This window comes from Semicossyphus pulcher, unplaced genomic scaffold (genome assembly GCF_022749685.1).
Source record: "Semicossyphus pulcher isolate SPU_LCO1_2020_fin unplaced genomic scaffold, fSemPul1.0.p SCAF_27, whole genome shotgun sequence".
NCBI classification, from domain to species: domain Eukaryota; kingdom Metazoa; phylum Chordata; class Actinopteri; order Labriformes; family Labridae; genus Semicossyphus; species Semicossyphus pulcher.
In genome coordinates, this window is record NW_027211701.1 from 2744927 (window position 1) to 2771473 (window position 26547).

The 26547-nt window shown below is 42.9% G+C and overlaps 3 protein-coding genes and 1 long non-coding RNA gene across 4 annotated transcripts in view; 2 read left to right on the forward strand and 2 right to left on the reverse strand.

The window, feature by feature from the left end:
* LOC138604899 (histone H2AX-like) overlaps positions 1 to 14454 on the forward strand; it is a 135711-nt gene extending 121257 nt beyond the window's left edge. The window contains exon 3 of the mRNA XM_069676935.1: positions 14069 to 14454. Within this exon, the coding sequence (XP_069533036.1) occupies positions 14069 to 14447 (379 nt within the window). The 3' untranslated portion in view covers positions 14448 to 14454. The remainder of the gene's footprint in view (positions 1 to 14068) is intronic.
* Positions 8940 to 10444, reverse strand: LOC138604926 (histone H2B 1/2-like). Its single transcript, XM_069676963.1, has 2 exons — positions 10379 to 10444; positions 8940 to 9245 (listed from the first exon to the last, which is right to left on the reverse strand). Exons 1-2 carry the CDS (start codon positions 10442 to 10444, stop codon positions 8940 to 8942), a joined length of 372 nt encoding a protein of 123 aa, XP_069533064.1.
* LOC138604909 (histone H3) lies at positions 13294 to 13704 on the reverse strand. Its single transcript, XM_069676947.1, has one exon. The coding sequence runs from the start codon at positions 13702 to 13704 to the stop codon at positions 13294 to 13296; it is 411 nt and encodes a 136-aa protein (XP_069533048.1).
* Positions 14455 to 22085: 7631 nt separating the features above from the next.
* On the forward strand, positions 22086 to 26533 carry LOC138604935 (uncharacterized). The gene is made up of 3 exons (XR_011309303.1): positions 22086 to 22486; positions 26115 to 26146; positions 26444 to 26533. It is a non-coding gene; the product is annotated as an uncharacterized lncRNA (long non-coding RNA).
* The last annotated feature ends 14 nt before the right edge of the window (positions 26534 to 26547 follow it).

Consider the following 26547-nt stretch of genomic DNA (forward strand, 5'->3'; position numbering starts at 1 on the left):
TTTCCTGTTGTTACTTCCTGCAGTCTCGTTATCAGTGTCTCCCAGGCAACCGTGGCAACCGTGTTCAATCACAAATCTGTTCCTCAACAGGATGTTGCATTCAGTCAAGAGTGTGAGCAACTCCCTCACTCAAAGGTGAAGGCCTTTTTGTGTAAGCGCATGTACAGCAATATAGTTCATCTGAGCGGCCTGGCTTAAACTCTCATATGTATTAATCCATCGTAACACGGGACTAAGGATTCCAACCATCTCATTATTCAACAGGTCACTTCATTCTGTAGGTTTTGTGGGCATAATTACAGATGTGTTAACACAGCGCTCAAGGGGGTACATTGTTTTTCATTTTCCGACCTAACACTATGTGACGACAACAAAATGTCCAATGATTCATTGCAACGTTGATGAAACTCAGGAACACCTTCTCATCGAGTGCTACAGATCACAGCAAGTCTGGAGCAAACTGAAAAGTATTGGGTTGTTGTTCAATGTATGTTATGTTTCTGTCATGTATGTTTGTTGGAGGAAAAATTCCCAACCAAACAAAGAGAACTGTTCCCGACCATCATAAGTGTTGTTTGTTATCATTTATGGAAAACACGGTGTGTGACCACCATACATCAGACTGTTGTTGACTCCGATACTGTCATGAAACAACTCCTTGCAGACCTCCGGAGGAGGAGAACTCCAGATAAGGCTCAGCGCCTCCCCTGGCACTTTCTGAACTTTTAAGGAACATGGACTGTTATTCGCACTATCTGCCCTTTATGTTTTGATTGTATGTTTTTGTATTTATGTTTTGTACTTGATTACAAACTGTAAACAAATGTAACTTAATCTGTAACGTGACATTTTTCATTTAAAGTCTAAAAAGAAAGTAAGTATTTATCAGCGTGTTATAGCTCAGACTCTGGACTTGGGAGGATACATATATTCTATCTATTCTAGTTTTAGTTTTAGTATCAAATCGGGTGAAGTGTGTCCCCGTTGGGTTTAAAACTCCGTACAGATCATTCAGACATTTTTACAGATATCAAGTAATTTTCCTTCCCCGAGTCATTTTGAAAGGAGTGGCAGCAAGTCTATCCTTCTCATCAGTGACAGTATTAAAATCACCACATAATATTATATTAAATCCAACATTGACTATTTCTTTTAACTTTTTAAATAACTGCATGTTACTTTTTCTGTCAGGCGCAGTATATACATTAATGAATTGAAATTTCTGACCCATATAAAAACAATCGATCAGAAGAAGTCTACCAGGTATTATATCTCTTCTCTTTATAATATCTAAGGTATGATTTTTAAAGAAAATACCCACTCCGTCAGCGTTATCTTCGCCTATAGAGATCACACAGAGTCCTTTATGCCAAAGACGACACACATCATCGACATCAGCGCTGCTTTTAAGACGGAGCTCGTGCAGACACAAGAAGTCAAGATCGGTGTTCAGCAGAAGATTCATTTTCCCACATCTCAGCTCAGAGGACTGCAGACCTCTCACATTCCCGTCATCGTCATCTCCTTCACTTCTCTCCGGCGGGGTCGAGCGGGAAACGGGGTCGTTGTGGATTTCTGCCTGTGTTACGCCCTGAAAAGGCGAGACATTAATAATGATGCTCAGACACGAAGCTCCCTCTCTGGCAGCAGGACCGAAAACATCTGCAGTAGTGTCTCTTCTTTGTGCTCCTTATCACAGTAACACACTTTAACAATGAGCACACTCTCTTCAAAACACACAAACTTATTAAAAATGATCCACACACTAACACTAGCAACCTTAATGCTCTAAATGTGTGTCTCACTAAGTCAAGCACAATTAAACAGCGCACATATGTGTTGTAGCGGTGCTAATCACGTGTCTTCCTGTGCTAGCCGCTGCAGAAACGGAAATTAGCTGCCTGCTTGCACTATCTCAATCATCAGTCAAACGGTATAAATAATGTTTTTAACACACTCAAACTTGAGTCAGGATCCTAAGGGAACATCAATAAAACATGTCAGCAAACATATCTCACAGTGCAGGAGGATTAACACTCATTGTTTTACCTGAAAAGGCGAGACATTAATAATGACGCTCAGACACGAAGCTCCCTCTCTGGCAGCAGGACCGAGAATGCGGCATCGTGGCGAGAGCTCCCCCTTTCGGAATTTGCAGACATGAATAATCAATCACAGATTTTTAATCTCAAAGAATCAACAAGTCGATCGTGGATTTACTCCTGTCAGGTAGGTATATCTAAAACCTTGCAGGCATGACTAATCAACCACCGATTTCTCATTTCAAAGGATCAACCAGTTATCATAGATTAGCTCATTACAGGTAGGTATGTTTACACCTTTTTAAATGTTTTTGAAATCCATATTTACTGTTTTTAAGCATTTTAACCCCTTTTGCAGGATTTTTACATTTTTAACCATTTCCACTTTTTCCACATGACTTCGTTTGTTTAAAGACATTTTTACTTTTATAGCCATCAACTATTATTAATGAATTTTTCTCTGTCACTGTCTGTTTTGATGACATTTTAAATAACAGTTTTAAATGCTTAATGAGCTTACTTACTCACAGAATTGACAATCAAAAAATGATTAAAATGGAATTTATCAAACCTGCACCTCCTCTGCAGCCTGCGGCTCAGCAGGTGGGATCTCCTCACCCTGATACTGGCTGTCTGTCTGCAGCTGTGGTGGAGGCTGATCTGGAGCCTGCTGATCGACAGGCTGTGTTTGGGGGGCCACGATCAGCTGCTCAGGCTGAGGCTGAGCTGGAACAGACGTCTGAAGAGGAGCAGGTTCGTCCTGCGGAGGAGGCAGGGGAGCCGGCTGTGGGAGAGCTTGAGCTGTATTGTGTGTCTGAATGTTGGGTGCTTTGACTTTCTTTGTTTTATTGGCATATGACAGCGGACAGTTGAAGAAGGTGTGACCCTTCTGTCGGCAAAGGGAACATTTACTTGTTCCCTGACAACTTTTGGCCTTGTGACCTAGTTTCCCACAGCGCCAGCATTTTACAGTAGGGCGCTCCTTCACCTGATGGTCGGATGCCTGACAGATAGAGCACCTGTCTGCTTGCCTGTTGTAGACGACTCGGCCATTGTAAGGACCGAGTGATATGGAGTTGGGTATTTGGACGAGGTGGCCGTTGCTGTCTTTCTTCATTCTGACTTTGAATTTCCTCACCCCATACCAAATCCCAAATCTGTCCACTGGTTTGAATGGAGGCTGAAGAATGTCACAGTACCTTTTCAGGTAAAGTTCAACGTCCTCATCCGGGATTCTGCCTGTCCAGAATTTGACCACAATTGTGGTGACATCAATTTCTATGGAGGATTCAATTAACCACTCCTTCCATTTCGGGTCTTGTGATTGTTTGGATGCTACTTCCAAGAAACGGCGGAGGGGAGCCTCTTGGCAGAAAATCAACTCATAATCTTTCTTGTTTGGTAACAAAATGAAAGAGTAAATGTCTTTGGCACTGAGCCAATTTGTCTGAAACAATAGCTCCTCTGCTACATAATCACGAGGGGGTGCTTCACCATCACCAGTGTATTTAAGCCTTACCCATAAGTGTCCCAATTTAGCAGCATAAGGAGCAGGTCTGAGGGGAGCCATAACAGTAGAATAAAGAGAGTGGAAGGAAAGGACTCATTCATTAATCCCACCTTTCCTCTTCCACTCATGGTCACTGGTCGGTGGTTTAAAGTCGAATGATGCGCTCTGAACGAGTCACAGCTACATATATCTTGTCTGAGGACCTAATAGAAGACATGGTCCGCCTCTTCTTCTTCTCTTCATGGCAGTCGATGATTCTCTCTTCAGAGCATTAGCGCCCCCACTGACCAGCCGCTTGAATCAGGGACAGCATGTCTCCTGTCAAAGTGACTGAGCTCCACATCGTCCAGTGGTGGAAGAAGTCTTTAGATATTTGACTTCAGTAAAAGTTTCATAACAGCAGTTTAAGAAAAACAAGTTTGACATTCAATCATTTTAAAACTTCTTTAATACATAAAGTTAAAGTTAAAAAGATGTGAGGCACTCAGAGGGGATAAGGCCTTAATGGCTGAAACACATAGGCATGTTTTTACTGAGTCTGTAACCATGAAGACAGACAGGCTTTGTATTAATTAGAGCCTCAGATCTTTTCAATCACTTCAAACTTGGATCCCCACACTGAAGAGCGCAAGAGCAACACCTTCTTCACACCCATGCCACACTCCATGTATCTATTTTATTGACCAATTTAAAACACCTCTTGCTAACCTCATACACAGCTGCCTCCCTATCGTCATCCTCAGTTCAGGATCTTACAATTTAGTGATGCTAACATCGCGTCCCCACAAACATCCAAGTTCTACTGAGCTGTCTTTAGCAATAATGTTTTTAGAAGAGTAAAATGTAATTTGTAGATCTACTTTCTGACAGTTTGTGCAGAAATTCTTTGGTCATGCAAACCGATTGTTGCAGCAGCTGTCTGGGTGGCTGGTCTCAGACGATCTTGGAGGTGAAGATGCTGGATGTGGAGGTCCTGGGCGGGTGTGGTTACACGTGCTCTGCGGTTGTGAGGCCGGTTGGATGTACTGCCAACTTCTATGAAACGCTTTGGAGACGGCTTATGGTAGAGAAAGAACATTCAATTCACGGGCAACAGCTCTGGTGGACATTCCTGCAGTCAGCATGCCAATTGCATGCTCCCTCAAAACATGCGACATCTGTGGCATTGTGCTGTGTGATAAAACTGCACATTTCAGAGTGGCCTTTTATTGTGGCCAGCCTAAGGCACACCTGTGCAATGATCATGCTGTCTAATCAGCATCTTGATATGCCACACCTGTGAGGTGGATGGATTATGTCGGCAAAGGAGAAGTGCTCACTAACACAGATTTAGACAAATTTGTGATCAATATTTGAGAGCAATAGGCCTTTTGTGTACATAGAAAAAGTCTTAGATCTTTGAGTTCAGCTCATGAAAAATGGAGCAAAAACAAAAGTGTTGTGTTTATATTTTTGTTCAGTGTAGTTGTACGTACTTACTGTATTCCTATCTATTTATTTATTTGATTTATGATCTCTTTCAACCCAGTTCTCACGGGTTGGTCCTTGAAATAAACCCTGTTCTTTAACTATTACCTCGGGCCTCATGTCTACTACTTGGAGGAGCTACAATCAGTTTAATCAGTTTAATTTTCTGATATTTGAAGTTGTAAAACCTTTCAAGGTCATAAACCGTCTTATTTGAAGCTAACAGCAACACAGCAACTTGTGCTGCTAACAAGATTATTCTTCTGGAGTGAGAACCTTAATAAAGCCTCTGAGTGAGGCCATTTGCAGTATCGGAGTGGAGCCTTAAAATCCCTCATGCAGACACCGTCCTTTTAAAAATGCATTTAATAACCTGAAAATGAATCAATGAAACATGTTTTTATATCTTTTAATATTTTAAGTGCATGTTTGTTGTGCATCAATGATGAAGTTTCAGGGAAGTTTTACAGGTCATTCATTTCCTGTAGGATCCGACAGTAAACTTCACCTTTCAGTCTGACATTTGCAGAAGAAAAACAAACAAACTTAAAACTGCTTTCCCTTCCTGTACAGATGTGTCATGTGCTGGGTCTTTTCAGATAAGGTCCTGATGAGTTTTTATAAGGTTGAAAATCCCATCTGATGATGTCATTTTCCAGATCTGCTATCGTTGAAACATACGACCTGATATGTTGAAGGATATGTTACAAAAATCATAGAAGACGACATCATTTTAAAACTGTGAAGGATCACATCTCTCTGTATTGTCTCTGCTTACTGCATTGAATTGTGATATATCCATAAACTTGTTCACCAGTGCATCATTGTTAAAGGACATCAGTCTAACACTGAACTACTGAGATGTTGATCCAGGAGCGACCTGGCTGACGCGGTTGACCGTGGTTTGCAGTTACCTGTAGCAGATGATGTATTGAGTTCATTGAGTTCAAACAGATGGCAGCCAGACCGGATTGCGGATAAACGTGTTTATTGGCTCTTATTGGGTCCAAGGCAGATACAGTCCAACAACAGTGACACAATCCTCGCGGTACAGCGGTCAAAACCCGTATGCCCTTCCGGGATCACACACCTAACCCGACAGTGCTTTCCCTTACCATTAATGCTTGTAGCAGTGGCCTCACAGCGACACCCTCAGTACAAACAAAAAATTACACCACCAACACTTGAAAATGGCTCTTACAATCATGGTGCATCACAAACGGTCTGTTCTGCTGCGACTCTGCTCTGATGATTGTATTTGTTGATAACTTCTGGAAACTATGGAGAGATTCAACAATCTGCCAATGGATCACATCAGAACAAAATGACTCGACACACTCTTAACGTGGCTCCGTCCCAGCTGAGTGCAGGTGGAGCTTCCTGTCCTCTTCTCCTGCGAGTCTTGAACAGAGGAAGGCACTACCTGCTCTGTTGCCGTCAGTTCAGCACCTCGGACAGCGACGGCCACACAAGACTCCCAGGAGAAGAGACCAGGAAACTCACAATCTCAGACATCTCACATCTCTTTAACCTTGATATCTGTATTTTAAATAGTCTGTATCCTCACATTAATTAATTAATTAATGTGAGGATATATAGATAATATATATATTTAAAATATATTTTTTAAAAAGCGTTAAGATCAACATGGATTTGTTGTTTACGGGCAGTTGGACATTTTGCTCTCTGCATGTTTTGATACAGAAGGCCTCTGGTTTGATGGAGGGAGATCTTAACTGCTCTCATCATTTATCAAATCGCTCTGTGTCACTGTAAAGGTGGAAAACTCACCTGCTGAATCTCATCATCAGGACAATACCTGTTTTGACCAGTAGGTGTCCGTAGCAGCTTATGTTCGTGGCAGGCCTGGTTTAAAACATAAGACAGTCAGGATATCAGCAAATGAGCAGTTACCTGATGTGTGTGTGATGTGTGCCCTCGTCCTGGATTCTGCGTCCTGACAACGCTGATAGGTGGCCTTTAAATAAGGTGTGTTTGTTTTCTTTTTGCCAACACACAAGACAGAACCCCCCCAAAGCAGCCGGACCGGACTCTGTCTCCCCCTCCACCCTGAAACACTGTGCCGATCAGCTGTCTCCGGTGTTCACAGACATCTTCAACACCTCATTAGAGACCTGCCACGTGCCAGCCTGCTTCGAGGCCTCCACCATCATTCCTGTCCCCAAAAAGCCAAGGACCACAGGACTTAATGACTACAGACCCGTCGCCCTGACCTCTGTGGTAATGAAGTCCTTCGAAGGCCTGGTGCTCTCACACCTCAAGGACATCACAGACCCTCTCCTGGACCCCCTGCAGTTCGCCTACAGAGCCAACAGGTCCGTAGACGATGCAGTCAACACGACCCTCCACTTCATCCTCCAGCATCTGGACTCAGCAGGAACCTATGCCAGGATCCTGTTTGTGGATTTCAGCTCTGCCTTCAACACGTTCATCCCGGCTCTGCTTCAGGACAAGCTCTCCCAGCTGAACGTGCCCGACTCCACCTGCAGGTGGATCACAGACTTCCTGTCTGACAGGAGGCAGCACGTGAAGTTGGGGAAACACGTCTCTGACCCCAGGACCATCAGCACCGGCTCCCCTCAAGGCTGCGTTCTTTCCCTCTGCTCTTCTCCCTGTACACCAACAGCTGCACCTCCAGTCATCAGTCCGTCAAGCTCCTGAAGTTCGCGGACGACACCACCCTCATTGGACTCCCTGGTGGGGACGAGTCTGCCTACAGGTGGGAGATTGACCATCTGGTGACCTGGTGTGGTGAGAACAACCTGGAGCTTAATGCTCTGAAGACAGTGGAGATGGTTGTGGATTTTAGAAAGACAGCAGCCACATCCGCCCCCATCACCATCAGCGACTCCACTGTTTACACTGTGGAGTCTTTCCGCTTCCTGGGGACCATCATCAGCCAGGACCTCAGGTGGGAGCTGAACATCGGCTCCCTCATCAGAAAGGGACAGCAGAGGATGTACTTCCTGCGGCAGCTGAAGAAGTTCAACCTGCCAAAGACAATGATGGTACACTTCTACACCGCCATCGTTGAGTCCATCCTCACCTGCTCCATCACCGTCTGGTAAGCAGCTGCTACTGCCAGGGACAAGGGCAGGCTGCAGCGTATCATCCGCTCCGCAGAGAGGGTGATTAGCTGCAATCTTTCATCTCTCGAGGACCTGTCCTCGAGAAACACCGATTCTGATTCTGATTCTGACATTGCAGATTAATCACATTAAATCCTGTGTTTCATTATGTTTTGTTTTGCTTCAAAGTCAAAAGTTTATCCTCAATAAATCGTGTTTCAATTCTCGCTGCCGATATCTCTGTGCATGCTTGATGAAAAGTGTGTGTGTGTGTGTGTGTGTGTGTGTGTGTGTGTGTGTGTGTGTGTGTGTGTGTGTGTGTGTGTGTGTGTGTGTTTTCTTCTTTTTTTTTTTTTTACTTTATAGGAATGGTGCAGCTTTGAATACGGAGTATAACAAACTAGGAGGCTTAACTTACCAACCAAGTTTAGGTACTATGACATCTTGCATTATAAGCTTTACATTAATCAACGTAAATACATAAAGAACAACGGACAGCATGGCAGTCAGGTAAAGTGAACTGTGATTAATGCGTGTTTACAGGCCTCATTATTATTAGTGTCTGCACACTAACCTTCATCGTTCCTGTATAATAAATCTACATGACATTTATGAAACGAACAGTCACATTTTTTGTGGCCTTTATGAAGGTAAAACTCACGTACAGGACAGACAGGGCTGAAGCCCAGCTCGAGCATCACTTTTGACATTAAATTTATCACTGTATCCAAATTGCACCAGGAAATACGTAAGCGATAGAATGATAGCTCATAGTGGAACTAGTGGGTGGTCCTGAAAAGGACCGTTGGGATGTAGCTGATATCAGCGGGTTTACTTGGAGCTGGTGTACTTGGTCACCGCCTTGGTTCCCTCAGACACGGCGTGCTTGGCCAGCTCGCCGGGCAGCAGCAGGCGGACGGCGGTCTGGATCTCTCTGGAGGTGATGGTGGAGCGCTTGTTGTAGTGAGCCAGACGGGAGGCCTCACCGGCGATGCGCTCAAAGATGTCGCTCACAAAGGAGTTCATGATGCCCATGGCCTTAGAGGAGATCCCGGTGTCGGGGTGGACCTGCTTCAGGACCTTGTACACGTAGATGGCGTAGCTCTCCCTCCTGGTCTTTCTCCTTTTCTTGCCGGTCTTGGTGGCCTTTACGATTCGTTCAAAAAGAACGAATCTTTTCAGTGAACGGAATGATCCGTTCACTTTCAAGCATCAAAGTCGTTCCTTTCGTTCACTTGGCTCCCCACTTCTTCTTTTAGGAAACCAGACTGATTGATGTTAGCACGAGCCAATTGCGTTTCAGAGGAGGGCTGTTTGTATCACATCTAATGTATCAAATCACCATCATTGGTTAGGAGAACGACTGAACGTATCATCGTTCATGAACGAGTGACAGTGACTGAACGTATCGCTTGACCGAATGTCTCTCTCTCTCTCTCTCTCTCTCTCTCGTTCACTGAACGAAGCGACCTGATTAGGTGCATCTGTACATACAAGTCAATTCACAGACTCAGACTCTGATTAAATATATTACATCATCAGGCCCTGTGAATATATAAGGAGCCTCATTCACCTCCGTTAAACTTTAAAAACAACATATCATAAAAACGGTGATGCAGACTCGCAGCGCTGAGAGGGAGAGAGCATCTGCACAGAGGGAGGGGGGGAGCGGGTCATCGCGGACTGAAGTGATGACGAGATATAAAAGTTTGATCATAAAGCCTGATCATCTACAGCTCTGTGTAAAATATATGTAGTACACAGCGGACTGCAGTCTCTGTTGACAGACAGATCTGAACACAGGTCCACGTTATTAAACGTCTGTGTTCTCCCCGCGCTGCGTTATAAACTATGATGAACTGATCGCACAATGAAGTTGTAGTCTTCGTATTTTATTTTATGTATTGTGTTTTGTACAGATATGGACGTATGTGTCTGAAATAAAGTAAAGTACAATACTAGAAACGATATTACAACAGCTCAAAAATAAACTGACACAACAGCAAGATGAGATAACACATGAATGTTTATTTTTATATAAATATAATATTTTCTTTTTAATATAGTTGGGCCAAGTAACTGTTATTTTGTGATGATTGAACAAGAAGACCAGTAATGCAATGGGAGCCGTATTGTTCGTGAACGAGTGAGAGTGAGTTACGGGTAAACCGGAAATGTCACTGAACGACCTGGTGAACGAATGTAATGAACGAATCGTTCAGCTGAACGAGATCCGAAGATCCGGGTCACTGAAGTGAACGAGAGTTGACATCTCTAGTGGCCTTCGACACGGCTTTCTTTGAGCCCTTCTTGGGCGCCTTGACTGTTTCCGGCATGCTTGGGTGGTGTAGTTCACTGGAACTGATAGAGTCAACAGTCTCGGGGCGCTCTTTATGTATGTGCCTGATGCAAATAAGCTCGTGCTCTCGCTCTCGCAGGATTGGCTGAGATGTGTGAGCTCAGTCTGAGCACCCGGAGGGGGAGAGGAGGCTGTGTCCGAAATCATTTCCCGCCCACCGTACAGTGAGTTTATTATTTTGCATGTCTGTCAAAGTCTTCAGTCAATATAATAATCCCCAGTGTAGTGATGCCTGATGGTCACTCATCAAGCTCAACACAGCACCCTGCATCGCGCTGAAAGAAACAAACAGCAGTGATGATTAACAGCACCGAGAAAATAAGCCGGGAAATGTCCGGACGTGTTTGTATTTGTTGAAGAGCTCTTTGGTCTTCTCCTCTGAACTCCCAAACTAGCGAGTGAGGAGCAGGATAGTGAACGATATTAGAGACAACTTACGATTGCACCAGATTTAGCTAACATTTAGAAAGAACAAACTTCAGTTCACTTCTGACATTTGCCGAAATAATTTTTAATGGGATTTTTTCTTTGATTTCATTCTCTTACTTAAGATTCAAGGTTTTAACCCTTTGTGTTTGATCCCTTTTTCCTATTGAAGCAGGCTAATGTTTCCCCATCATGTCGGCCTTAGACTGACCCAACTCATTTCATTGTTTCTTTGTTCTCTAATAAAAATGTTGAGGTCTTTGTCTATAAAACTTTTGAATTCTGGCTCCTGAAATGGAGAAAATTCTTTCTTTTGTCTGTTTGTTTCAGTCCTTGTACTAGACTAGCCTGGACTAGTCGAGACTTCGGTCACCGTTCTGTCTTTAGGTACATTATAAGAGAAGGTGGATCAAGCTATTGTTGTATGTCCCTTTACTATGCTCCCTACTGACTAGATGAGACATGCTTGAATGTTCCACATTTGAAACATAAATATGACAAACATTAATTTGAGTTACATTAATTTAGGCCTCCAGACATGTCATTAGTGCTTCCTCGTGTTGTGGCTGGTTCATGACGAGACAAAGACGACTCCGTGTTTAACCAGAGAATGATTTAGGATCTATCTGACGGAGCGAGTCTCTCATCAACCTGTCAGCATCTGAATCAAACAAGTGAGTCTCTTGTATAAAGGTGATGTGGGCTTCTTGGGCTTTATGATAAACACTTCTCTTCATTCTAGAGTGTTTACAATCCAGGACAAAATCCTTTTACAACTCTCCTGATCAATCGAGCTTTATATCAGAGATGTTTCGGTCCCGAACGCTTCGTTAAAATATTCCTCATATCATACTGTATTATCTCATACTGCTAAAATGTTGCTGCTATTACCCATTCATGTCACTGTATCCTATAACTGCCACTTTAACTCGTCACTTACTCCTACTTGTATAACAGCTGTATATATCTCTTATTTGATTTGATTTATTTCATCTATTCTTATTTTGTATTTCCTGACTTGCTTTTTTGTCTTTAAGAAACCTGAGTTTAAATTCAGAACTTATCGTCTGGCCCCGATCCTCCTCCTTACAGACCTGCTTTATATCAAAACATTATTTGCAATATTTTGTCAATAAATTAACAGGAAATGGATTGATTGGTCAAATCCATGCCTCTGTCCTTGGTGCTGAAGTTGCAGAGGGATTAATAATTGTGCCTTTTCTCTCAATCCTGTCCTTCTGTCAATTCAATCTTTATTCATAATGTTATATACAATTCACTAAATACATGCTTTATTATCATTCACACATCATCATTATTATTATTATTATTATTATTATTATTATTATTATTATTATTATTATTATTATACTACTACTACAGTGAAACAGTTATGGTCCAAAGTAGTGTCACCCTTATGATTAAGTTTCACGTAATGTGAACAGTTGCAGAAGAGCAAGATAATCAGAAGCACACTGCCTGTAATCGTCCTATAATAATCCTGACCATTCAGTTGTGTCTGTGTCACTATTGAGCCAACTCAACAACAAAGTGTTTTGGGGGAGACATGACTACAGAAGGAAAATAGTTGTGCTATAACCTGGAGGTTTGGGTTAGCGGTTAGATTTAACTTTAGGTACCCCGAACGAGCCCTGAAAATCAGCTACTGCCTGTAGGTATTATCTTTCTACAACGTTATTAAACCTTAATTATTCTAGATAGAGTCATACATATATAATAATATATCATATCATAATCATATCTATCCTAAAAAAAATGTTCGCTAACACTTACTCTTAACCCTGTAAGAACCACTGCTGCAAAATATATCACATTTATTTTTCCTAAAAAATATCTGTTCGTGTTTTTTTCTTAGAGACAACAGTAACTCAGTCAGTCTGATTGTTTATCCTCACAATGTTTCCTCCTTTGTAGTATTTCAACTCTGCCTTAAACAGCCTACATGTCACTGATCCAGGACTTCTTCATGAGCTTCCCTTTATTATGATAACAAACCAGACGGACTCTTGTTGTAAATTAGACGTCTGCTTTCTGTATGCATGTGTTGACAAAGTCTTAATAAAAATAGGGCAGCCAACCCGGAGAATCACTGAGACATTAGCCCTGAATACGAGCACAGCCTGCACTTACAACAAACATATGGTATAAACTCTTCCATGTGTTGTGCCCAGTCAGGGTAGGCCATCGTGCATGAACTGACTCCATGAAGGCTGTTAACTTAAATATTCAGTAGTGATATTAAAATACTGTTTAAAGTGCAGTTTAAATTGATAAAAGTGCTGAAATGTTGAACACACGCAGCAGAGGAATGATCTCTTGAGTCAGAGTGAGGTGGCTCTTAAAAGAGCCGTTGTGGTTCGTACAGCAGCAGACGACAGTTTAAGCTCGCTCTCCGCGGATGCGGCGGGCCAGCTGGATGTCTTTGGGCATGATGGTGACCCTCTTGGCGTGGATGGCACACAGGTTGGTGTCCTCAAACAGGCCGACCAGGTAAGCCTCGCTGGACTCCTGCAGAGCCATGACAGCGGAGCTCTGGAAGCGCAGGTCGGTCTTGAAGTCCTGAGCGATCTCTCTGACCAGGCGCTGGAAGGGCAGCTTGCGGATCAGCAGCTCCGTGGATTTCTGGTAGCGACGGATCTCTCTCAGAGCCACGGTACCGGGCCTGTAACGATGAGGCTTCTTCACGCCGCCGGTGGCCGGGGCGCTCTTACGAGCAGCCTTGGTGGCCAGCTGCTTCCTGGGGGCTTTGCCTCCGGTGGATTTACGAGCGGTCTGCTTGGTTCTTGCCATCGTCTCTTCTTTCTCTAAACAGAAGAAAAGTGTAGCAGAGAGAGGAGACGCGCTGCTCTTAAACTGGAGGAGCGGCGAAAGGGTGACGCTGGTTCAGACCTGCAGCCCCTGATTGGTGATGGGCTGCTGGTGGAGCTCAGCCCCGCCTGGAGGAGCGACTCACCGCCTCAATCCCCGCCGCTTATTGGCGGAAAAATGTACCGAAACTGGGCGCGAGACCCCCCTCTCTGCTCCGCTCGATGCCTCTCTTCTGGTTGGTCCGGCAGGAACCCTCCCGCGCTCCGCGACTTATAAAGGAGGGTTTTGTCCGTCGGAGGCAACATTTCTCTGAGTCCCGACCCTAGCAAACAGACTGAACCATGAGTGGAAGAGGCAAAACCGGCGGAAAAGCCAGAGCTAAGGCAAAGACCCGCTCATCCCGTGCCGGGCTCCAGTTCCCAGTCGGCCGTGTTCACAGGCTGCTGCGCAAAGGTAACTATGCCCAGCGTGTGGGTGCCGGTGCCCCCGTCTACCTGGCGGCTGTGCTGGAGTACCTGACCGCTGAGATCCTGGAGTTGGCCGGAAACGCTGCCCGCGACAACAAGAAGACCCGTATCATCCCCCGTCACCTGCAGCTGGCTGTCCGCAACGACGAGGAGCTCAACAAGCTGCTGGGCGGAGTGACCATCGCTCAGGGCGGCGTGCTGCCCAACATCCAGGCTGTCCTGCTCCCCAAGAAGACCGAGAAGGCCGCCAAGAAGTAGAGACCCACAACCGACTTTACAACACACAACGGCTCTTTTAAGAGCCACACACACCGACAATAAAGAGCAGAGTTTCTGTTGTAGTTGTGACGCTCAGCAAATGTGTGGTCACATTCTTGTTTATAACTGTGTCGAAATGATAAGGCTAAAGCAATTAGCTAAGGCAATGTAAGCTAGCTCCACGCACAGGGAGTGTGTATTTTATTTTCGTTACTTTGTCTCTTTATAAGGCTCACGTTAATAAACCATCTAGTAAGGCATCTGTCACGTTAAAAACTGTGTAGTACGCATGTGTATGTTTTGAAGTAACTTCTAAATTGTAAATGTTTGAGGTTCAAGTAAAACGAGTGTAATGTCTCCCGCCAGCCTTGCTATTGTTTTAATATATACAACCAGTTTATCTGGAGTCTAATATGCAACTTCTGCTGCAGTTATTAAAGCTGTAAGCAGCAGACTGGATGAGATTGGAGGGAAATCTATTTTATGTTCATTTGTATATGAAACTGTTAAAGAGCACATGTAGTGTGAAAATATTTTGTTTGGAGAGACAAAACGTGGAGTGTGTGATTAAGCTACCTGGTAAAGGGTTTGTGTTCGAGATGGCAGCTCTCGTTCACTTCAGTGACCCGGATCTTCGGATCTCGTTCAGCTGAAAGATTCACACTCAGGATCATGTGAGCCTAATCTTGACCCATCAACACCAAGGGGAGTGGTGAGGTCAGCTAAAACGGGCCAGATAAGGTTGGACCATAATAGCTCTTTACAATTTAACAATCAATAACAATGACTGATCTTGATTTGTTGCCACAATAAGGTCGCGTTCTGTCTTTATTTTCCGCACACAATTATAAAAAATAAAGTCCGTCTCTCCACATGCTAGAATGACACGAGCAGGAGCTGTAACCTGCGATCAGTTCATCATAGTTTGTAGCACAGACGTTTAATAACGTGGACCTGTGTTCAGATCTGTCTGCCTGTCTGCTGTGTACTACATATATTTTACACAGAGCTGTAGATGATTATCAGGCTTCATGATCAAACTTTTATATCACGTCATCACTTCAGTCCGCGATGACCCGCTCCCTCTCTCCCTCTCAGCGCTGCGAGTCTGCGTCACCGTTTTTATTCTATGTTGTTTTTAAAGTCTAATGGAGGTGAATGAGGCTCCTTGTATATCACAGGGCCTTAGGGTGTAATATATTTAATCAGAGTCTCCCCCAACACTGCTGTATTAAAAAAAAATAATGAACGATACCAGACAGTTGTATTTTTTCCCATTTTTTAAACCAATTAATATAAGAGGCATCATATTCAAATTATTTGAATCTTAACAGCCTAAAGCTCTGTTTCATACAGCTCCAAATAAGTCAGTCTGCAGCCAACGTAAATTAAACAAATCAAATCAGATTATTAAAGGTTTCTTACAAATGATCAAAGAGCCACAAAAAAAAAAACAAAAAAAAAAAACGTGTTGTCTCAAATAATTTTGTAGCTGGCGAGTGCTCCTCCCATGATGTGGCTCCACCACCTTCTGCCCCTGCTACTCCTGCTGCACCCAGGTACCGAGGCCGAAGAGGTGATCCGGCTGTCCTTACGGATGAGGTCCTGAGGAATCAAGAGGCTTTACTTACAGCAGTTAACCAAATTAACACATCCCTCCAAGAAATGAACACCAGCTTGAAGGGAATCTGCGAGGCACGTTTGCGCCCTCAAAAATAAAGTGTTATCTTGTCAGTATTGTGTGATGTCTGTGGTTATCCTGGGAAAACACTTGAAACAAGATAATCAAGCTGCTCTCTTTGGTTCTGATAATTAAATATAGCCTATTAGTATACATTTTCAAGAGCATGACATTAAAATGAACTGATGTAGCCTACTGAAACAACCAATTTCGTTTCATGTTGAACTAAATGTGTTATATTTTTAATCGTTTGTCATGTTTAGGCTATATCACGTGTTTCAAAGGCATCTGCGTATTGTGTACATAACAGAGCGCAATATGAATTAAAATTGTAATTTCCAATAGTGACCAGCATTATTTATGTGCATTCTTAAATTTACACAAGCACTACGCGTGGTCAGCAGCATGTGTAGATTTTGTTAGTAGCTACGAAAAGATCGGAGCTACTAAAATATTGACGAATGCGGAGATGCACGTAAATTTCCGTCTGCGAACAGTTTACACACAAATTCGTTCTGCTCACGTTTCATGAATGAGACCCAGTATACGTAAAACACAAACACTCATTAGATCTGAAATCTTACGGCTTATTTTTGACTGTTTGCGTTTCTGTATTGTTTTTACATTCACTCTCTTCTATTCATGTACAGCACTAAAGATGTTATCATCATTGTTAAACACCGACAATATTATTGGTGAAGCAGCGTGTCCTTGTACATTAAAGGTCTTGGTCACTGTTTGGTCACAATACTGACTGTCAATGTCAGTGTAATCATCACGTGGACGGATGCCATCTGTTACGGGGGCAGTTTGAAAGAAGAAAGAAGACTGAGCATGTGCAGAAACTTCGGCTGTGCAGCTCTGACTGTGAAGGCAGAACGACTGCTGGATGCTGGCGGGAAGGCGAGTCAGAAGAGGCCTCAGAGGGCGTTGGAGGCGAGTGTTGGACTTGAATGCAGCTCTTGTGAGAACGAAGCTAACTGTTGACTGTGATGCACTGCTCACTTCTTTTAGCTGCTAAATGAAATACGACGTGAAAGTTGCTCTTAATCTGTGTGTGAATGTGTGATCTTGTGACAGAAGCAGATTTCTTAACATAAACATTTAATCAACGTCTTTAAATAGTCGGTGAATAAACGTCACTTTTGAACCAGTTTTAACGTCTCCACAGAGCAATGCTCCCTGGGACATGCTTTCAGTAGTATAGTCAGGAACTGGGACACTGGGTTCGTTAGAGGGCCGCTTGTCATGACTTTGTTTGCCACCGAGGATCCTAAGAGAATACAGCGCGCAAGGTGATGTATATCATACAAGACTGACAACAGCTGTACATGTGCAAAGAAATGTCCAATTAGTTGAGGACACACCACGTGGTTTGCTTACTGATGCCTATGTAACCATGGCTTCACCTGAAATTCCACCTTATCTGTCGACAGTCCCAGAGTGTCTCTGGGCCCAACATAAATATGATGTAGGTCTCATGAAGAATTCAGAACCTTTAATCATTCAACCAAAATCAGACTACAGGTGTTGTTCAAAACAATATGCTCTGAAATAAATAAATAAAGAAGTAAAATAAGAAGCAGTTAACGGCACTATGCCACTTTTTGAGTCCCTTTAAAAGAGGGATCATTATACTTTGTGAAACATCTCCAGTCAGGACTCCTATCTCTCCTGTAAAGAAAGTTAGAAACCAGGGTGCAGTTAGAAACCAAGATCTGCAAGCAGTAAATGCTGCAGTTCACCTAAGAGTTCCCGAGGTACCGAATCCACACACAATCTTGCTGCAAGTACCACCACTACTCATTTTTCGGTTGTCGACCTCACTAATGCGTTGTTGTTTCGGTCCCAGTACACCCCGATAGCCAGTACTGGTTTGCGTTCTCGTTTAAAGGTAAAACATCTACATGGACACGTTGCGTCCAAGTTTATTCTGAGTCTCACGCGCACCTCCATCAACAGCTGACTCAAAATTTGCTAAACTTTTCCATCAGGCTCCACCCTCATTCAGTACATTCGATCTAAAGGTGTGTAGCCCTTCAGCTGAAGCCTGTCAAGAAGACACACTCGCACTGCTGATGTTCCTAGCAGGAAATGGCCACATAGCAAGTCTCACAAAACTGCAGTTTGCTCAAACTAAAGAAACCTATCTGGGACATGTGATCACAGCAGAGGGCAAATCCCTCTCTCCCAAACGTGTTCAGGCTGTATCGGAGCTCCCAAACCGGCAACAAACAAACAAATGACGAGTTTCCTTTGCATGACGTCATATTCCCGACAATGGATCCCTAACTACTCTGAACAACAAGCTCCTCTCTCATCTTTGATTCATGACAACAACTCTCTGCCCATGATAAGATCACGTGGACACCTGAAGCCCAACAGGTTTGAAAAATGTTCTGTTCTTAACCCCGCCTCCCTCCTGCCCACTGAGGAGGATGGAGAGGCTGATGACTCACATGATTGTGTTCAAGTTTTACAGGACGTTTGCTCTCCCAGAGTGGATCTGAAAGATGTACCCATTCCAAATGCTGACCTCGAGTTTTTCGTTGATGGCTCTGCCTCACGTGATGAAAAAGGGAAGAATCAAACAGGGTTTGCGGTCGTTACACAACATGAAGTTTTGATATCAGGTAAATTACCCTCGCACTATACTGCTCAAGCAGCTGAACTTCGCCCTCGCAGAAGCCTGTAAACAAGCTGCTGGTAAATCTGTTAACATCTACACTGACTCTCGATACGCATTTGGAATAGTGCATGACTTTGGTGCTCTCTGGAGACACAGAGGATTTGAAAATCCTCAGGTAAACCTGTTTCTAACCATTTATTGGTCTCATCACTCCTTGATGCTGTTTTGCTCCCCTCAGCAGTTTCTGTAATTAAGTGTGAAGCACACACACGACGTGATGATGCTGCTTCTCGTGGAAATGCGTCAGCGGACGCAGCTGCAAAGGCAGCAGCCCGCTCTGGTGATGTATTTAACATGTTCTCATCCTCACATTTGTCTGACACTCCACCTGATCGAACAGCCTTCACTCACATGGCTACACAATCTGAAAAACACTTTGGTCAAAATTGGTTGGTTTACCACGTGCTCTTTTCACTTTGTATGTGCGCCTGGCTCACAGAACAGATCACGTGGGTGAAGGGGGATGCGTGCTGCCATTAATTCATGCTGGTATACACAAGGTTTTTCTGTTGTTGCGAAACATTTCTGCAAAAACTGTTATCTGTGCAGCTCAGCAGTGGGCGCTCCAAAAGTCCCACAGCACAGTCATCCGCCCCTACAAGCCCAGGACAACATTGGATGATGGATTTCATTGAACTCTCAGTCTGTGAAGGTAAAAAGTGCTGTTTGGTCATGGTGGACATGTTCAGTACATGGGTTGAAGTTTTCCTCTCCAGCAAACAGGATTCAACAGCAGTGGCAAAAGCACTGCTCATGGAAGTGATGCCCCGGTGGGGGATCCCTGGTAAGATAAGCTGCTTTCATTCATCAAGCCATCTGCGTCCATCTCCATCCACAATGTGTATTAATATCTTTTAATGTGTCAGTTGTGATTTTTAGTTTTGTTTAGAAACTGATTTTGGTATTTTTATGTGCCTGATTGTGTTGCAGTGTTACATGTGGTGTCTTGACGGTGATTGAAGCTGCTGTAGCAGTGACATTTCCTGTAAAGGATTAGTAAAGTATCTAACTAACTAATTTACTAACCAACTAACTAACATCAAAGAAATGTCTGAAGTTTTGGGGGTTTGATTTAAAACACCACTGCTCCTATCAGCCACAGAGTGCAGGTGCAGTAGAGCGTGAAAATGGTTCCTTTAAAGCTAAAGCTAAATGCTAAAGCTAAGGATGCTGAACTTATATGGGTAAAGATGTATCTGCTCGTGCTGTTTCACATGCAGACGCGCATGTGAGATAAACGCGGGCTGAGCCCTTTCCAGATATTACTGGGTACACTCAACAGCTTCCCTTTCAGCCCTTCACCTCCAAGTGAAGGCTGCACTGCCTAAACAGGCCACTGGTCCTCAACACAACACCCAGCCTGGTGACTGGGTGCTCAAAGATTTCAGGAGGAAGCAATGGAAGCAAAGGCGTTTCACCGGCCATTTCCAGGTCCTCCTAACACCACACAACCCTCTCAAAGTCCAAGGGAGGGCCACTTGGGTCCACACCAGCCACTGCAAACTGGCTCCTTCTCCAACAGGGGAGCCTCTGAGGAAATGATTTACAACCTTTGGAATATACAAGTTTTGTTCTCCCATCGGGGGGGAACCTTTGGAAATATCATTGCCTCTTTCTCCCTTTGGGGAGAACCTGAAAGAAATAAAACGGCTGAAAAGCCAAAATTTGAGACGCTGAGGAAAACAACTGGGAAGTGAGCCTAGCGCCACCCTCCCCTACAGCTGCGTTGGAACCTAAAGTCAGAGGCAGGGGTGAAATAAGCGCCCTCCTCCAACAGCAGCGTGCCAAACTCCATGTCATCATTGGCCTTGGTCAACGACCGTGGTGACCACTCCGGCAGCCTGGAGATGTTGTTTAACTTTAGTAACATCGATCGTCATTTTTCCTTTGTTATGGTTTGACATGCAACAGCAGACAACCAGAGTTGATAACCTGACTACTAGTGTGACGCACACACATGACCTGACTAATAAAACACACCAGACTAACACGTGAGTTTGACTAAACAGCTGACGTTTAAAGCACTGATCCAAAGTGACTCTGACCTCCCTGATGACCCCCGCTCACCTGACCTTTGCCCTTTCCCCAACTATGACACAGAAATGATATCACACATGGGTAAGTATTGACAATTCTCACAGGACAGCAGATATTACAATGATTCTTACCATGATTCTTTTACTCCCCTTCTGTGTGACGAGTGTAATTAAACTGTGAAACAGGGTTTACATTCTGATGTTGCTGAAGGCTTATATACTCATATACTCAAATGTAATTATCAGTTCATGATAAAAAGTGGGGAGTTGTGAAGGATTTTTTATGTTAACCTGTTTGCTCATGTGTTTAAATTTCTTTAATATTACAGAGTCAATAATCATGGTATAATCAGCTGAGGTTGTCTGCTCCTCTCCAGGGTCTTGTGCATGATTTACTGTTGCTCCTTCTGTCTTAGAGAGATAGTTGGTGGCCTTGTCTGGGCTGAGAGCTCGAGGGCAAGGGGTAAACTCTAGATAGACAGGCGCCTCAGCTGAAGTCATAACAATAACACCTTACTTTGTCTCTGTGAGAGGGAGTTCTTTCTGTAATGTATAACACACACTGTGAACCTTGAGTCTGTGTCAGTCAGCTAGACAGCTGCGTTCTGTGTAGTACTGGTCTGACCCAGCTCGAGTTGTTAATTGCTTTTACTCATCTTTTAATATTCTTCAATTAAATGACATCAAAAGACATCTTTGTTTCCCTGAGAACTTTATTGGTCCCGTCATCAGAAAATTGCCACCACAGCACACAGTTCTCTTAAACACACGGTCTTCATACATACAACCTTTACACACGCTGTTATGTCTGTGTGTAAAACACCATTATTGTCCGTCCAGTTTAACACAGATATGTTATCATATCAAACAACAATAATGAGGAAAAAAGGATGAATTATAATTAGGAGTAATTATTAATTATTTTTCCCACGTATCATGAAGTTACAACAGACTGAAGTAATAAAGTCCATCTTTCCACGTTTTATTTCCTCGCTGTAAAATAAGACGGAGCATGAAGCTGAATATTAAGACCTTTATAATCTAACTAATGAAGTTTCATAGTGTCTATTCATGTTTGACTGCAGTTTTTCCAAAGTTCAGAGCTGCTCTGTGATCACATTTCCTCATCAGGTGTCTGACTGAAGCAGACAGTCGGTGATCGCTCCTTTTAGTGCGGAAGAAGCGTCACATGACCCGAAAACTTCCCCTTATTCTGTGAGCGGGAACAGAGCCTGAAGCAGGAGGCCTGAGTGAACAGAGAAAGTTTCTCACCTCCTTCGTGATACCCGTTATCTCTAACTGGTGCTTGAGGATTTAAATTGGATTTTGAATGTCCGACAGCCACCGCTAACATTTGAGTCTCGTCTCGTTAACGAAAACAAAACATTCGTGCCGTCGGAGTTTTTACTGTCAAAGATCTATTTTTAACTCGACAACGTCTCGTCTTCATGATGGAAAAATGATCGTTGACTAACATTTATCGTCTTAATTTTCGTTGACGAAAGTAACACTATTGAAAACCTCCTTCTGTCAGTTACATGTTTGTTCTTTCTCTGGTTGGTTTCCTGGTTGAAGCTGCTTTTTAGTTCACTTCACTCCTCGGCCTCACGCAGATTCTTCTCTCCATCAGAAGGTAACGTAACCAACAGTTATCATAATGTTTGTGTGAGTGGCTGTTAAACTGATCTGAGAACCCATGTTTGCTGCGTTTGCTAAAATAAAATCAGCAGAAGTCAACATTTCTTGCAGCACTGTCGTCTTGCGTCCTGCAGGTCTTTATCTTCCCGGTGTGTTTCCCCCCTAACCCCGCCCCGTCCGAACGCCGAGGCTCCAAACTAAGTTGTATTGAGCGAGCTGCAGGCTATCTGTAGGGTGTCGAATTCTTGAAGTGAAAGGCAAACTTTGTCACTCTCTAGTTATATGTAGAAAATGGGGTAACAGAAAGTATTTGCTGCGTTTTTGAATGTGTTTGATAATACAATTATAAATAACGACGGTTACTGTTGAAAACTCGACATAAATACTGTTATTGTATCATGAATAACGCCCCTGACAAATAAAAACTAAAGGCTACTAAAACTATAGACCAGCAAACCCACTCTGAAAACTAGCAGAAACTAAAATATGGATGTTACTGCAGAGTAGCTACACATTAGAAAACGTAGATGCTTGACACAAATCTTTAACCGGCCATCATAGAAGATCTATCCGGTTAGTGTCGCCAATCCAGTATCCAAATGTGAAATATGGTCACAATCTCCTCTTCTGTTTCTGAGTGACGGTGCTGACTGGCCAGAAAAGTGTGTAACCATGAGACTGATTAGCGACACTTTGAACTGATTTACATTGGCAGTAATAATGAAAACCTCTATGTTAAAATGTAGAAAAAGAAAACTCAAACACGACATGTCGTTGGAATGCCTTGAAGCGTGTTTTATTACAAGATAACTTTTCATGATGATCTTAAAAACAGAACGTGCAGAGAGCTCCCAGCAGCATTTCTTAGTTAACAGAAGTGAACAGCAAATGATGAATAAATAACAGCTGTAAGTCACATATGACTTCCACAGCCATCACAGGAAATCTGAAGTCTAAAAACATTTAAGCCATCGTGTTATAATGTAAACATCGATGTTCATTCCTTCACTAATATAAGCTGGGGGGATAATAGTCTTTTTTTTAAGCTGACTCTTGGGGGGACTATTTATGGTACAAGAGTGAAGATATCCCCAAGTTTATTAAATGTCATTTGCTGTAAGATACCCAAGGCTGAATAAATGAACATAAAATAAAATACCCATGTCAACTCTTCACCATCATCTGCATTCGCCCCCCCACAGTGGAAACAAAGGCTCGTCAGATCATCTGAGAAAATCAAACATTTGAAAGAGTGCAACATTTGTGAGGATAAGAATCTTTCTTTCAAGCCAAATCCACTGAGAATTATTAGTATTTTCTGTAATTATCAGAGATCACAACCACAGTACATGTTCATTAAAACTTGTTGGTAGTGTCATTATTTAACTTGGCAGACTCCTGAAGAAGAGTTGTGGCAATCTGCCACCATAATTGTACCACATCCTTTTGGGCAGCAGGGAATTGAACCTCTTCATTAACCGACAAATACAAATCATTTGAGATATTTCATCTAAACATTCATCTCTACGTGTTACACATGCGCATATTAAACAGGCCTACTGTATCATAGCGTCACTCTTTCGCCGCTTTCTTTCTTATTTTTATTGTCTGTTTTATATTTGATATGTGTGCACATACGCTATTGTTACTTATAAGCCTAACGTTGTTATGGATTGCAAGAAGTCTCAGCGTTTCATTGGCAGGTGGACGAATCAACTGCCTCCTGTCAGTCAGGAAGTTGGTGATCCACTGACAGGTGGGTGCTGGCACTGTGAGCTGGGTGAGTTTGTGGTGAAGGATTTCAGGGATGGTGGTGTTGAAGGCTGAGCTGAAGTCCACCAACAGGATCCTTGTGTAGTTCCCTGGAGAGTCGAGGTTATGCAGGATGTAGTTCAGTCTCATGTTGACTGCATCATCCAGCGACCTGTTTGTCCGGTAGGCAAACTGCAGGGGGTCCAGCAGGGGGGCTGTGATGTCCTTCAGGTGGCTCAACACCTGTCTCTAAAGGATTCCATGACAGACGTCAGGGCGACGGGCCTTTTTAAATCAGAGAGGCTGAGCAACACGGGGCGCTGATTGTAAAGTGTTGCACGCTGAAATTTACAGCAACATTGTGTCGTATTTGTGGTAGAACAAGTTTGAGGTTATTTGTCATATGCTTCACAACACAACAAGTGTCCACCGCAAATACCACACAATGACACAACACATAGGCTACCCAGCAAACCTTCTCTACTGGGTTAACGTTAGCTAGCTTTACATGCTAACATTGGATAGCATGTTAGAAAACGTTGGAGTAAGAATACAAACTGAGTTCTGTCTGCGGTGGATGCTGTTGCGTTCCTCACGTCGTAATACTTGTAAATGATGACTTAATGAACATCACTAAAAGGGAGTATTTGCTAATTGAGTTCATCATTACTAAATCATCACTTCACACGAGGTCACCATCACTTCCTTGAAAAAATATCAAAGTGCGATTATTTTGACTTATATTGTGATTCCGATATGATTTGCGATATTAAAGGGAATGATCATTTTTACATCATTATTCTCATTGTCAGTGAAAAATCTGAATTAGTGATCAATGTGTGATTTTTGCAGGGATCTGTACAAAGCCATGATATGTGATCCTTTCGTCTGTGTGTGATGTGTAGGCCAGAGCATCTCTGCAACACAATATTAGAATGAAAATGCGCCTCCTGTGATTTAAAATGGCAGGAGCCCATATTGCGATTTCGGCTGAATTTCAATTAATTGTTCAGCACTGTGGATTTGTGCAGAGTCTCAACATGTTTTTAAGGAACACACTTGTAAAACATTTACATTTTTAATTTGTTTTCAGACAATATTTTCTATAATATCCGTTTGATTAGTAACAAACATCTTTGATGGTCCTTTTGAGGCACGTTCAATTATTTGTTCAGGTTGAGGAAAAAGATGGAGGTCTTGGATAAAATTGGTCAAAGTCAACAGTGAGTTTAAACCTTGTTTTCAGCTTCAAATGCGTTTTGGTGCTGGACAGGGTTTTTGTTTGTTTTGAGACATAGAAACATATTTGGTAAAACACAATGAATTTGTGCATTTCTGGTTGTTTTCTTTGCTGTCGAATCTCCTCTCAGGTAAAAGAGAAAATAATTGTTATGTGACAAAAGCTGACAACATTCTTTGTCTGCTCTCAGATTTAAGAAGATTATTGTATTAATATGAATAACTCCACCACACCTACTTTATCTTTGTGTAGTGATTTTGTGTTGAGTTAAAGCTGACAGAAAATGATTTTGATGATGGGACAGTTTGTTTTTATGACCGTGTTTCTTTTTTATATAAAATCTCCAGATGTGTTTTGTTCCTTTTAGAACAAATGAGACAAGAGAAAGATGTAATTAAGTATGAACTGCAGTGAAATCAGATATTATCCTGTGTCCCTCTGAGTTTATTCATTCATGTCCCGACTGGACTGTCCTGGACTCTGGTTGTAGGTTACACTGATTTAATGTCATGTTCATGTTTCTAGACTTTGACTGTGAAGTTATTGGAGTGTGACAGCGTCCTCAGATTGTTGAAGAAGAACTTGTGAAAAATGATCAGCAGCAGTTTCTCTCTTTGTGTTTCCTCTACAGGTGAAGGTAGAACGTGGATCTGAAGTCACCTGGTGAGTATTTTCTTTCTCCTGCCACATGTTAAACTGGAAGATTTTGCATGTCCTCACTTTGAACAGAAGTGAACTATAAATGAATCCATATGAGCTCTCTAGTGGACAAAAAGTACAGCTGTATAAAAAGGAATATATTCTTCTCCATTTATCCACAGTGGAAATCTTTGAATCATTTCTTCCTTTGGTGCCATCTGGTGGTAGAATCAGGAATGACACTGTGGTAGAGAGCAGTGTGTGTCTCTGTGATGTAAAGCTGGTTGTAATGAATGAGCATGTTGTTGTGTTTGTGTGAAGGTGGGGGCTCTGCTATGAGTCAGTGTGAGGACAGAGAGGAGGGAGCCCCTCCCTCTAAAATAACTCGGTATGGGGAACATGACAGCCAGACCAAAGCTCAGAGG